The sequence below is a fragment of the Rhipicephalus microplus genome, chromosome 9 (assembly GCF_043290135.1).
Source record: "Rhipicephalus microplus isolate Deutch F79 chromosome 9, USDA_Rmic, whole genome shotgun sequence".
Lineage (NCBI taxonomy): Eukaryota > Metazoa > Arthropoda > Arachnida > Ixodida > Ixodidae > Rhipicephalus > Rhipicephalus microplus.
This window is the reverse complement of record NC_134708.1, coordinates 41,722,452-41,736,552: the sequence shown is the minus strand read 5'-3', so window position 1 is coordinate 41,736,552 and position 14,101 is coordinate 41,722,452. Positions and strand designations below refer to the sequence as shown.

At 42.8% G+C, this 14,101-nt stretch overlaps 1 protein-coding gene across 3 annotated transcripts in view; it reads left to right on the top strand.

The window, feature by feature from the left end:
• The window catches only part of LOC119163751 (ATPase family AAA domain-containing protein 2-like), a 61,866-nt gene extending 48,139 nt beyond the window's left edge, over positions 1–13,727 (top strand). For 2 of the 3 annotated variants that reach the window (XM_075873493.1, XM_037415818.2), the window contains 5 exons: positions 1,814–1,966; positions 5,332–5,540; positions 6,015–6,075; positions 9,106–9,284; positions 13,332–13,727. In XM_075873493.1, coding sequence (XP_075729608.1) covers positions 1,814–1,966; positions 5,332–5,540; positions 6,015–6,075; positions 9,106–9,284; positions 13,332–13,391 — 662 coding nt within the window. In that variant the 3' untranslated portion in view covers positions 13,392–13,727. The remainder of the gene's footprint in view (positions 1–1,813; positions 1,967–5,331; positions 5,541–6,014; positions 6,076–9,105; positions 9,285–13,331) is intronic. The other variant, XM_075873494.1, reaches the window with a different exon arrangement.
• The last annotated feature ends 374 nt before the right edge of the window (positions 13,728–14,101 follow it).

The window sequence follows — 14,101 nt, the reverse complement described above, 5'->3', positions numbered from 1 at the left end:
TTCCCTAAATCAAGAGGCCATTGAAAGGAGCGTGATTTCAGACGGGAGAGGACATCACGACTGCAACAACAGCCGAGCTAAACTTCATTTGGAAAAAAGGCTTTCCCTCCAACAATGGCAGCACCGCTGGGAGAAGTGGGTAGAGTCCCAAGAAGACTGCACACACTTTCGCCATCAGATAGGCGCTTCTGACGGTGAAAATGTGTGGAGATTGACTGCTTAGAGTGTAATAGGATTCCAACACTTCAGTTATGCCAGCTTTTTCTTCGGCCAAAGGTTCTATACTTTTTCAACAGACCTCGTACAAGCTCTTGTAGAATGGTTGACAGTTCTCCAGCAATATCTGGGATGTCATAAAATGATGAATCACTGTAATTCTCATTGAAGGTTTAAACTTGCACAGTTTCAAGGTGTGATTTGATGAAAAGAGTGTTGTGTGTGAGTGGTTAATATATCTACGTAGTTCCTTGTATAAGAGATTACAGACGAAGAAAAACGGCATAGTGAGGTGCGTTGAGTGCCTGTTTATCGAAAAGGAAGGAACACAGCTCTGCGTAACTGCCGTCAAGCTAAATGTGAATAACTTTAAACTTGAACAAGGTCTTTAGATAGTGGTCTCACGTCATAGCTGTTGCTGATGATTGCGAACGCGCAGCGACCAGAGGGAGAAATGGAGGAGAAGGAAGAAGGCAATCACGAGCAGTCGAATAAACGTGGAGTTCTTGGCATAGGGCTCGGGTATGTTATTTACGCGACAATAGCCTCAAAAGGCTGCAAAAGTGCTGCTGAATTTTCGGGAAGACACTGAATTGATGTCTGTTACACAGGGTTCAATATTGTCGTGTAGTTGTGACATGCGCAAAGAGAGCAGTCGGTATCTTCAAGGTCGAACTCTTTATTTGGCCAAACTTGTGGCTGTGAAATGGAAACTCAAATACAGCAAGCAATGCCCGTTGTACACGAATATCTGTGCACAGAGCGGCGGTTGTCGATAATCATTGGGACACGCTGGTGTCTTTTATACATCACACTTCAAACTTTTTAGTCTTATCACTGGTTGTCGCGCAAGCTCTGAAATAAACTTGAGTGTTTGCATTTTGCGCGCAATCTAAACAAAATGATCTACAACTGTGAAGCTTCTCAAACATTGAGGCGCGGCCTGTGTCAAGCAGTGCTTGCAGTCTCTGTAGCCATAAACCAAATGCAGTAAAATTGAAACAACAAACGCACGTTGCAGTATTGTTACAGAAGCATCAATAATAAATTTTCTCTACTTCTATCAGCCTTCTTTTCCATTGTGCAGTAGCCAAACGGACTTAGTCCTGGATAACCTCTCTGCATCTTAGAGATTCTTTCCCTTCAGTCTCCTTGAGTGAAGACTTATATGGCCGCGGGTGCTCTTTGGCCTATCTTCCATAAATTTGCATATATAAAATTTAAGGACTCAATGGCTACACTCCTTGCCTAGCTTTTGCAGCTTTGTCTGCTATATGTGAAACATAAGTTATTTAAGATTTTGCCAAAGTGAAACTTCGCTCATATTGTCTGGAACAGTCTGGAAAACTCATCTCGTCGGAAAAAATGGATTTGCTAGACACCTTGAGGCCCCCATGGGCCGTATTGCACTTGTGTCGCCAGCTCTAGCATAGAGGCTTTCGCCAGACCACTTTGCGGATCTGTTGCTTAGCCGCCATGGCTCAACTGCGAGGTGTTTTGGCTTTGGCGAGCATCCTCTGGCGAGAGCGTTGGCACACTTGATGTTCAACTGCGGCAGCGGTGTTGTGACACGTGTAGTGTTGCGGGTGGTGCCCAGGAGGGGAGGCGTCCGGCGGTGAACGGCGGGCATACCCCGTGGTGCGCCGTCGCAAGTCACCCTGGTTTGGCAGCCACCGTCGCCATGTGCTGCGGCATGCCGCCTCCGCTGCTGCTGCTCTGCCCGGCCGCAGAAAGACGCCCGCTGTGATCGGTAGGGGTCTCCCCCCCTCCCCAGAACCCTCGCCTTCCTGATTTCTCTTATGCCTTTTGGCCTGTGTTTGCGTGCGGTGAGGAATGATGTGAAGTTTGGTGTCTTTTCCGAATGGTGGTCATGTAAAGGGGATGTTTTTGAGGACAGATGCTTGTTTTCTGTCATACAGGTGTCACACTGGTTGATTTAGATAGCGGGCAATGCCTATCTTGAATCAAGTAGAAGAATGGTAGTTTAGGTTTGCACAAGGTTACAGGTGGTTAACAATTCTGACTTCTCTCGACAGAGTAGTGGTGTGCATGAAGATTGTTTCCTTATACCCTGCCTGTTAGAGGGCCAGTAATGCGGACAATATGCATTCGTGTGTGCCCTTTAACGGTAGACTGTACTGTACCAACTGGCTTAGCTCTCTGGTTACTGTATTTTTTTTTCCTCATTCAGAAACGGTAATCTAACCAGTAGTAAAACTATGCCAAGTAATGAAAACTGGCCATAACAGGCGCGGAACACATGGTTGTGGTGGTGTTTCTGTCAGACTAGGTGCTCACTTGCTAGTTCATTTTATTCTGTATATCCATTGAATATCCTTATTGTAGAATGAATTGGAGTCACCCTATATGTTGTCCATAGGATTGTTATGGGATTTTTAACGGAATATGTATATATTTTCTATATATACGTGGCAAAATTATATGGATATTGTGCATAGTTTTGTATTGGCATACCGAACTTCTCATTGGGTATAGCAATGTGCTGTTTGAATGAAATCGAACCGCTAAAGCTTGCCCAGCCGCGGTGGTCTGGTGGCTAAGGTACTCGGCTACGGACCTGCAGGTCGCGGGATTGAATCCCGGCTGGGCAGCTGCATTTTTGATGGAGGCAAAAATGCTGTAGGCCCGTGTGCTCAGATTTTGGTACAGGTTAAAAAAACCCCAGGTGGTCGAAATTTCCGGAGCCCTCCACTATGGCATCTTTCATAATTATATGGTGGTTTTGAGACGTTAAACCCCGCATATCAATCAAATCAACCGTTAAAGCTTGATACTATGGCTTTTTAAGCATGAGAAAGTGAAAAAAACTATGTTACACATTTCTGTGAGTGAAAGTAGATTTTTATGTCTGCTAAGTACAATTTTATTTTGTAGTGTCCTTGCTTTCTGTATAAAATTGTTTAGCAATGCACCTCTATGCTAAAATGATGCCATTTGTCTGTAGCATAAATGCCCTACTTTCGTCCTACTTTTGCCTTTCATTTAGCTCAGGATATGAGCACAAACATAGGATATGAGCACAAACATTGGAACAAATGTTCGAATACTGGTAATTGACAACTAGTTTTGAGCCTATGAAAATAACTTCAATTTATTATAGCCTTATCCAGTTCCGCTGAACCGACCTAATGCCTATTAGAAATGGCATTCTCAATAGTTTGGGGTGATATTGCATTCAGTGGTATTTGTGCAATATACAGGGGTGGAATAGCTTCGCCATTTGTGCCATTGTATGCCAAACTGGTTTACTTGTGCCATCCTGCGCCGAGCTGCCCCTGTTACGCCAAATTCGTTTATTAGCACTGCACTGCGCCGCACGATCCGAAGGTGCGACAGCCACCAAGCCCCATGTTTGAAAATGTGGCTGAAACATCGTGTATTCTGTTTCTTCGAAGCTGTTATAGTTTCAGCTTTGTTGAGGCTGTGAGCACTCGAGCAGCAATTGTGAACTGTGATTTTGAGGGCATGGTCGCGGTCAATGGCTTGTGGACCCTTCCAGGAACTGTGCTATGAACACGAAGACACCGCCGAAAGGGCATCTGTCTCCGGCGCGGCCGCATTCTCTTACACTAACATTTTGTAGAGTTACGTGACATCTGATCCAAAAAAGGTTAGCTGCCAGCCATCATATAGCATTAAAATTTGTTGCTATCTCATTCATTGCTTCGCTGTTACAGTTGAACAGTTTCTTTTTTTTTTCCGTAACTCGATAGCTGGGTTCAGAAAAGAAAAGGTGCTTCAAAGAAGTGGGGTTGGTGTCTGGTTCCCGCAGCAAGCAAAGACAGGGGCACAAGATTGCTTACCGGGCGCGCTCGCCTATTCTCGTTCATTTTGCCCCTGTGCTCCGTTATGCGGCGCCTATCGACTCGGTGGTTGACGCTCGTGCGTTTAGGTTTAGCAAATGGGCGGTTGTATATAGCTAAAAAGTCGCAGCTTACTTGCAAAAGCGATTGCAAGAGCAATGCAATAGCAATGAATTTAAGATGACATCTCACATAACTCTAGTAAATGCTAGTGTAAGAGAGCATGGTCACTCCTGATTTAGCAACAGTTTTTGCAGTCCAAGCTAGCGCCCACGCCAGCGATCGCGACTGTGCCGTTAGAAGCAAAGTTCATAGTTGCTGCTCAAGCAACACCTCCCTTGACACCTCCCCTTCCCCCCACCGCTCTAGTCTCTTCACCTCGTTCAAATTGGTGGCGCATTTCCTCTCTGCTGCGACAGCAGGCTTCCCGAGTAGGGTTATGTCATCACATGCGCCGTCCGAGTTACAGAGAAGGGCCGGCTCGTTTGATCTCTGCTTGAGTTGGATTCGCCACCCCTGCGTGGGAGCATGTTATCAATATGGTCTTTATATGGAACATGACGGCAATGGCAAAAATCTGTTGAGTGTCTGGTACCCCAATAATGGGGCTATTGCTCAATTGTTTGAGAAATACAGCGTTATACAAATGATGCTTCACGAGTGCTGTGTCTTCTGTGAACGTTCCCGATTTCTGACTTCTACAAAATTGCTCAAAAAGGCCTTTCCGGCTGCTCCAAGCGTGCTACAAAAAGCACTTTTGCTTGCTTCTAGGACTGCTCCCAAACCCATGTACCCTGTTCCACTCCTGAATATGCATAAATTGTATGGTTCTATGAAAAGGGTGTAAATGCCTGTTGTGAAGGGACTTTGTTGTTGCTTGCTACCACAAGTGTGGCCATCTCTCGCATGTAGCTACTGTAAAAGCTGGACAGTCAACATTGCCAGCATTTTACTCAGACTACGTGCTTCATGGCACATTTTGTCAGTTTCAATCCTTTGCCATCATTTTTGGTGGCACCCAGGTTATTCAGTTTTGAAACTGTCTTCCCACATGAATGTTTAGAAATACCTGCACGAATGTTAAAATTTGTAACATTTTTTTCTTGTACTTGTTCAAATCAATATATTTCTAGTTTGCAACTTGTGTCGTCAGGTGCAGTGAAAGCTAAAGCGCTTTAAAGTAATTTTCATAGGTCTGTCAGCATTTATGTTTGGGCCGATACTTTAGCAAGGCACAGTGCATCGTGTACTAACAATACAGTGGGATGTAACACCTTTGAACTTTGTGCAGATAAAGTCACATCTAGAAGTTTGGCGAAGCGGCGACGGTCGTCGTCGGATGGAGCGGGAAAGAACAGCGATTCAGCACTACCAGCCGCCAAGGTTGTGGCGAAGGACAGGTTGTCGTCGACAGAAACCCGGCAAGTAGCCGCCTCTGCACGGTTGAAGGAAGCTAGTCCCGGCACTGCGGATTCAAGCAGCAAAGCACAACAAGTGAAGGTGGGTGGAGGGCTTTCACATTACCGGTGCTTGATGACAAAAATGTGTGCTGCTACTGTAATGGCAGAAGTACGAGTTTGAGTTGCGTTCTCGAATAAACGCAGTGAGAAACATCATTACACTGAGCCGCTACTAACACAAAATAGTTGTGCTTTCCAGTTCTAAATTTGCAAATATTTTTCAGTATGCTGCTTTTAAAGTTTTTAAGGTGTCATGTGGCTGGTTAATACCTAGATCTTCTGTTAAAGTGTGAGAATGGCATAGCAAATGAGCATATCACAATAATCTGAAACGAATACTGTGGGCAGTAAAACAAGAATGTTCTGCCCCGTGCTACTGTTGAGTCCTGTTTAGGTGCCGTTCGTTTACAAGTCCTATGCAGAACTTAACTCATCACACCGCATCATTGTAACTGATTTCTGCATCAGCAACTGCACTATAGATTATATTCATTATTTTCGTTTCTCGTTCTAGGTGGCACAAGCAGAGGGAAGTCAAGCTGGGGAAGCAATGGAGAATGCCTCTTCTGTTGAAGGTAAGCATTTCATCTGCGGTCCCTTTAAAGGGACACTAATGTTAAACAACAATTTACGTTAGAGTGAAAGCTCAATGTATGACAACATCTAAAACGACAATGTTATCAACAACAGTGCCCTACTTACCGAAAAATTAAAGTAAATGCACAGGAACGCAAGCGCCACAGTAGGGCATCTTCAAAATGATTGCAATGACGTCAGACGGACCGCCTACAATTAATCACTAGTAATCAATCTAACTGCACTAAATAAAAAACGTTCAGTGTATTAAGAGATGCAATAAAATGCTGCTTGTTTGTTTCTGTTTGATTCATGGAAATAAGAATCGCCGGATGTTACTATGGGGAATGGTGCGAGGGGTTCAAAAATTCAATTTCTGCGTGGTTACGCGAAACAGGTGGTGCCATCTAGCGAGGTGCAGTTGAACCAAAAGGCGTCTGCGATCTTGAAGCCAATGGCGGAAAATTGATTAATGGCTGTTGTTGCTGCTGTGGTTCCCGCTGCTTTCAGTCTGCTGCTACTAGCGCAGTGAAGCCGGGCAACGTTGTGCATGGCAACAGTGACGTGAGATGGACCGGTCAGTCTGCTTCTTGAGGCGGGTAATTTGAAGTGCGTTAACCCAATGCGGAGCAGTAAAATGTGATTTTATTTCAAAATAGGCCTTTCTTTCGCACAAAAATAACACTACACAAGGCTTCTGGACCACCGTTTCAGAATCATTGTCGACTTAATAGTTGACTTTAGTGTCCCTTTAAGGTAATATCTAAGGATGGAAGTGTTAAGCTGCTGTGTGCCTGTGAGTATCATATTACTGTCTTCATTTACTTTTAAAGATGTTCCTTCCTCATTTGAGGAAAAAAGTGAAAGAGGTTGGTTCTTAGTGCTCTGAAAAGGCTAACAGTTGTTTTGTTTTTTTTCCCGGGAAAAAAAAGGTCTCTCTCGAAAGTTCATTTGATGCAAATGCTTCTATGTCAAACATCAAATTTTGTAGAGAGGGTGCTCAGTACTGAGCTATCTGAAATTTAGTATACAGTCAAACTCCCATGTAACGAAGTATTACGGATATTGCAGTGATGGAAGAGCTGCTCGAACTGCACCAAACTGCACTTGCTGCTCCAAACAGCACTTTTTGTTCGTGGTTGCTCCAAACCAGCTCTGAAATGACACTGAGATAAGGAGAATGATGAACTTTTACTGTTTCACCAGCTTGTAAGTCCTGAAGAAACTGAAAAGAATTCGTGTACTATCATCCCCGTATTTTCACGAGTGTGAAGCATTTTTGGCTCTGATCTCATTTATGCAACAAGAACTGGCATATTAAGCTTATAGCTTATCTGGGTGGTTTTTTTAGGTTTTTTTTTTTTTCAGCTAGACATGCAGGCTAGTGTGGTGAAATGTGAAAATGAGCAGGATTGCTTTTATTTCATACCAGTCATCTACTGCTTATTTGGCAAGTTAAATGGGCTGTGGTTATTTCTAAAAATGTGGCGCTTAGCTTTTGCCGATTTGATTTGATTGCTGCCACAAATACTGGTATTTTAAATTGTAGCTCATATTTCGGAGCACATTTTTACAGCACACAAGATGCTTGAACAATGCTCTGAACTTCGATTAATGTATTGCAGATTTAATATCTCCTCCTAAAACACCAGCAGCTGGTCTAACCTAGCATTTTTTTCAGCTCCCAAAACACTTATGGCTGCTCCAAAGCAGTACTTTTCCAGCTCCAAAGTATGCTCTAAAAAGTAGAGTGCCTTCCATCATTGATATTGAATAGTTGTAAAATCCTCTTGAATATATTTTCTGTAAATAAATGTTGTATGCAGTTAACCCCTTGTTAAAACGCCTGCTCCAGGCAGCAATTCTTGTCTTTTATATGAGTTGTCTTTCTTAAAAGCAGGATACCTCGTATGCATTTTCTTATCCATCCGTATTTTACTGTAGGCACACTGGTGTCTTCAACACCCATTTGTCTGTTATATCAGCATCCCTTATAAAGGGATTCGACTTATATCAAATGATCTAATATATAGAGCTTTGTGATACCCTTTGGATTGATATATCTGAGTTCGATTGTAGTTGCATAGTCCAGAATCGCTCAGCGTTTCTATAAGTACTCATAGTTGTTTGTGAAGCTGTACCACGTTTGACCCCCTGTTCTTTCACTTGAAAAGTGATTGGCTTAACAAGGGGGGCAGGTGGGAAACGTAGTAATATTGGTCTCAAGATGCCACACTTTGTACCTCTAACATTACCATGGCGTCTAGACTTCTCTATATCTTGTGTATTGAAACTGACTCTGGTATGTAACTTGATGTAACGTGCTCAGATATGCTGAATTATCAGGTATGAAAGTATACTAAGCATTGTCCGGCTATTACAAATCAGACTGCTTTCGTGTCAATGTGACTTCATTATTATTACAGTAAATTCATGACGAACAAATTCTAGTCACAGTGTTTAGAGCTTTTGGGCCTTAATTTAATTGAAAAATGACCAGCGAAAAATGGTGCTTTATCGAGCTAACTAATGCCCAATGTCCAAAAAGCTGGAATAAATTCCATGAACTCTGTATGCTTTTATGTTGCGGTGTGGTTGAAGAGATGCAGCACCAGGTCGGCAGAGAATAAATGTGGAGCGGACTTTATTATGGGTTCCTATTCTGAGTCGCAGATGTCGCAGTAATAATTGCTTTCAGTGTGCTCATATTGGCTGGCTGAGGAAAGGCAGGCAAGTGGTCTCTTCTCTCATTGGATGTGCGAGAGAGTAAGTCGCACAAAGCAACAGTCTTCACCAAATTTGATCATGAACACAGGCCCCAAAGGTGCATATTTGGGACGCTTAACCGAGGGGGTGCAAACTGCCCGAGTGCAAGGCATAGAAGACAAAGTAGGAGCGTGCGAGACTTCTGAGCACATATGTAGCTGTAGTCAACAGGCATTTCATTTATTTACTCATATTTTGGAACTAGCATTTAAAAACTTGTTCTAATAGTTCTCTTTTTCCTTAATCGTACGCTGCCCCACCAGTGTCCGCTGCAGCAGAACAGGTGTTGCAGTTGAACCGCGGATGGCTGGAAGAGCTTGAGGACAGGACGGTGAACGAGACAGAAGGTGCGACCGTGGAGCAGCTCGAACGGCTGTACTGCGCTTTGCTCAATGTTGCTCGGCATCACCGTCGCTCTTGGGACCGAAACGTCATGCTCCTGGTATGTGGCCGAAGCACTCGCTCTTCACTACTCAATATTTTTTCTGTTGTTGATGCTTTGACAAGCTATTTTAGCTGTTTTCTGTCAGATTGCCTGTTTTATGTCAGCTTAAAAAAGTGTAGAAAACGTTATGCATTCTTAGACTGGCGCCATTGCTCTGTCGAAGTTGTAAAAGATGCACAGTTTGCTCATTCAGACACGCCTATATGCCAGAATTTTCTCGAAAGTTCGCAAGTATGGGTTCGCCTTATGAGAAAAGACAGTTCTGTACTGCTTGCAAGGTGCGGCAACACAACAGACGAAGAAGAGAGACACATGAGCTACGGGGCGTGTGCTGATCAGCACTTGTTTTCAGCACTGGTCCTGTCATTGATGTGTCCTTCGCCTTTGTCCGTTGTGCTTTTGAACCTTGCAGATGTCACACCAACTTGCCCAGACAAAAGCACTTCTGCTCTGCTTGCTTGTTAGTCCACAAACCATTCATTCAAAGGAATTCTGCTCGCATTGAGAAAATTTGGTTGAGAAGCAGGTCACAGAAAAAGTCATTTTATACTGAAGTCCTGCATTACTTTTCGTGGGTGTACCAAGTCTCTTGGTGTTAATGCGCTGCATCCACAGCTTAATTGTCTTGAACAAAGGATGGTTGAGCAAGAAGAAGAAAAAGAAAACTGACGGCATTAGCATCGCTGTAAATTACCCCTTTTGAAATTGTTGGCAGATTTGAAATTTATGGAAGTGTCCAAGTTCCAAGTTTGGGGAGTTGGTAACCACGATGTATTGAAACCTTGGTGCCTGCTTAACTTCCCTGTGCCCTTATTCTTCGTACGCACTATGGCTTCAGCGTTAAAGGACTATGACACTAAAGTGTCGGATATCATTTAGTAGCGGACAGCTGCAGCTGTTTGGTTCATTCACGAAAGTGGCTGTAGCCCCATCGCGGTGGTCTAGTGGCTAAGGTACTCGGCTGCTGACCTGCAGGTCGCGGGATCGAATCCCAGCTGCTGCGGCTACATTTCCGATAGAGGCGGAAATGTTGTAGGCCCGTGTGCTCAGATTTGGGTGCACGTTAAAGAACACCAGGTGGCCGAAATTTCCGGAGACATCCACTACGGCGTCTCTCATAATCAAACGGTGGTTTTGGGACGTTGAACTCCACATATCAATCAACGAAAGCGGTTGTAGGCCTTGTTTCAGCGTGCTTTTCACCATGGCCTCGCTATGTATGGGTGAGAATCGCGTCATGATGCTGCTGGGAAAGAATAGGAAGCAGCGGACATTTTTTGAATTTTGAGAATAAACGTTGCTTTGTTTTGCTAGCTCAGATCAGTTGTATTTTTTCTATTTCACTAGAACGAAATTTTTGCTTCAAAAGTTTTTTTCGCACCCCGTCAGTTTCGATTTAGCGGGGTTCGACTGTATCACGAAACTGACGGGGCACTGAAAAAATTTCGTTGAAGTGAAAATTTCGTTGTAGTGAAATCGAAACAAATATAGCTGATCTGCGCTAGCTAAACAAAAGAACGTTTATTCTCAAAATTCAAAAAATGTCCGCTGCTTCTTATTCTTTCCCAGCAGCGTCTCGACGTCATTCTTACTCATTCATAGCGAGGCCATGGTGAAAAGCACGCTAAAACAACTCCTGAAACAGCCTTCATGAGCAAACCAAACAGTTGCATTAACACGTTAGCATCAGCAGCTGTCCGCCGTGAAAAGTATCCGACAACGCTGAGATGGAGACAGGGTATCGTGGAGCGGTGACTTTTTTGCATTATTTTACACCATTCTTATCATCCATCTCTCGCGGATAGCTGATGTTGTTTATAATGCAGACGAACAGCCACTCTGATTAGTTACCACACTGGCCAAGCGCACCACACTGGCCAAGCGCAAACATTGGTTGTATTAATAAGCATCGGAATCGGAAAAGGCATCGTTCCGCGATTGCACCCAGCAGCTGCGTGAAGGAAACCATAAACTGAGCGACTGAGCTTCAGCTTCGAATCGTCTGTGGCTCAAAAGCAAGCCAGCGGCAAAAGCAGGGCCATGGCAGTATCATTGCCATCGCTATCGAGCAATGGCGGCACTCACGCTTGTTGAACAGCGGCGGTATAGTGGCGGTTTCTGGTGGTGCCAACGCGTGTTTTAGACTTCGTTGACACGTTTTCAGGCTCTGAAAATGCATCAAACTGTTGAACATAGGGTTTACTGCAATAATAATAAGTATCGGAGCCTGAAATTGTATTGTAAAATTTGGTTGAAACGGAACAATCGAAGAAAAGGTGTTTGTTGTGACGACAATATTTATGCGTTGATTCCTATGGGCTGCTGACGGGGAATTGTGAATTTTTCATGGTGGTGGAAGTTTCGTTGAAGCGGTGTTCATTGTAGTGGAGTTAGATTGTAGATTTGTTTACACTCTCGCCGTGTTGACGTCGGGGTCACGAGGGGCTCTGTACCTCGCTGCATGTACTTTAAAGTTGGTTTTAAATATGTACTAGGCTATATTTGACCTTAATATTTTGTACATGCTGTTTATGGCTGTAGTTGAATCTATCTTACTCATTATCTCACCTTCGTAATTTTCAAAAAGAACTGCTTATGGAGATCACGTTTCTTTTTCTAATTGAATTTCTTGAATTGTAGATGCTGAACTTGTATCAAAGTTTTAGATAGACCCAACAAAGTGTGTTGATTTTCGTCCTTGAGAGTTGACAGTGTTGACTTCTTGAACGTGTAGACAAACAATGTTAATGAAGAAGAATTGAGAATGTAAATTATTTTATTGTGTCCTATATTATTTGCAACATTACAGATATAGTCTTACCAATTTGCTATCTTGCTTGCATAAAAACTCTTATGTAAGGTTTCGAACCGATTTTAAATAAAGTGATATTTATCTGTCTCCTTGTGGTGTTTCAAACTAAGTAGACCGGAACATGAAAAGGTGTAGTTACTGCAGAACAAAGTTCGTTTGATGAAACAGGCCTTTGGTTGTGAATTCTCTTTCAGTACACTCAGACATCAATATAAAAAATCCGGATATAACGAAATATTGGTTGTAATGCACTACTTTTGCAATAGACTTAGTGCTACGAATATAGCTTTATAACCAATTTTTGGATATAGCCAACTTATTTTCGCGTAAGATGCAACTTTATAATGATCTTTGAGTATACGGTAGACTCGTGATAATACAAACTCTGGTAATTCATACTTTTGGTTAATTCTAATGAAATTCAATTTTTTGGTTGGCCCTCTATTCTTCAATGTATTTAAAAGCCTCTTAATTCAAACTCCATTATTCAGTCAATGCATGCTTTTTGCTATCTCATGCCAGAAAATATCTGCTGCTTTCCCACTACTATTTAAAAACTTGTGCACTTAAATAATCTTAACACTCTAAAAATGAAAAAATAAGTGCTTTAAGTCTTCAAGGAAAAAGGCTTTGCTAGTAAAAAGCAAATTTTTGTAACGAAGTGCAGGCATAGTAAACCAGTATAAAGAGCTTTGTGCTGAAGGCATATATGGCAAAGAAACAGTTGGCAATTGATGATTTTTTTTAAAAGGTCTGATCAGCAGTAAATAGCCAATAAACTTGTGGCCCTTACATCTCTATCTGTTCATTGTGTGCAGTTAGAGGTTAAAAACATTTTTAAAATTTTTTAATCTGTTAAAATCAATGCCTAATTATGATGTATGGTGTCACCTCACCCACAGTCGTATATCGAGAACTTCTGAAAATTTAAACTTCTTTAAAATTCAAAGAAAATTCAGAGGTCTCTTCGAGTTTGAATTAACGAGTCTACTGTATTTATTTCTCTAATATACCTTTGAAGTTTTGAATTATGCCATTTGAAATATTTCTTTGTTACAGCCTATATTGCGATTGATTTACATCTTTGGTATCATTGTAAAAGAACAAATGTTACAGAAATGAGGCGTTGGTCAACCAAAAAGAAACATTTTGTGCACTATAAACGATAACTTGCTATCAGTGTTCGTTATAATGAGGTTCAGCTGTAATTGCCATGGTCTGTTTTCTTGCAGGAAATGGCCCAGCAACTGGACTCCTTCAAGAGCCTATTAAGTCCTCAAACACGGACATAGCATTGGCTCAAGGGTTCTCACTGCCAGCCTGTAATATTTAATGCCAACTGGCGCAAGAAAGAGGGGAGGGACTGCCGTAGCACCAGCCTGTCGTGGCAGAGCTACAGGCAGCCTACCACTACCACCGCAGCACTGCCAAAAGAACGGCTCCATGTGCGCCGATCGTCAAGCAGACAAACGTGCAGCAAGATGCGTGACTTCCGTTCCAGCCGTTCAAGACCACATCGTTTCCCCTGAGCTGATGCCTTTCTTAGCACACTGCTTCGCTGTCGAGAATCATCCAGCGTCTCTCTGGTACAATGCGAATGGACTGTAATAAATAATTAGGCTGCTGCAGCTTTTCTTTTTTTTTTTTCTGCTATCGCTGTGGGTACGTGTGTGTATGATTGTGGCACTGGCAGCCTATTTCTTCTGCTGTGCGTGCCATGTGTGTTGTGACCGTGTGTAGGCGTTTTCAATGTTCTTTCTTTTTTACCCTTATGTTTGTGCTGTGACTTTAAGCAGGGCTTAACTCTCGACAACTTGAGGGAAGTTGAGAGTGGTCGAGTTCCTTTAGTGGGGACAGATAGGTCGTGTGTACCGGGGTTCTGCTGTCTACGTTCTGACATAGATGAGGCATAGGCTACTCTCTCATTGCAGCTGTAATGCTGGTGTGCCAATCATCTCTACTATGCTATTGATATCTCAAACCAGTTTCTTTATCGCAAAAA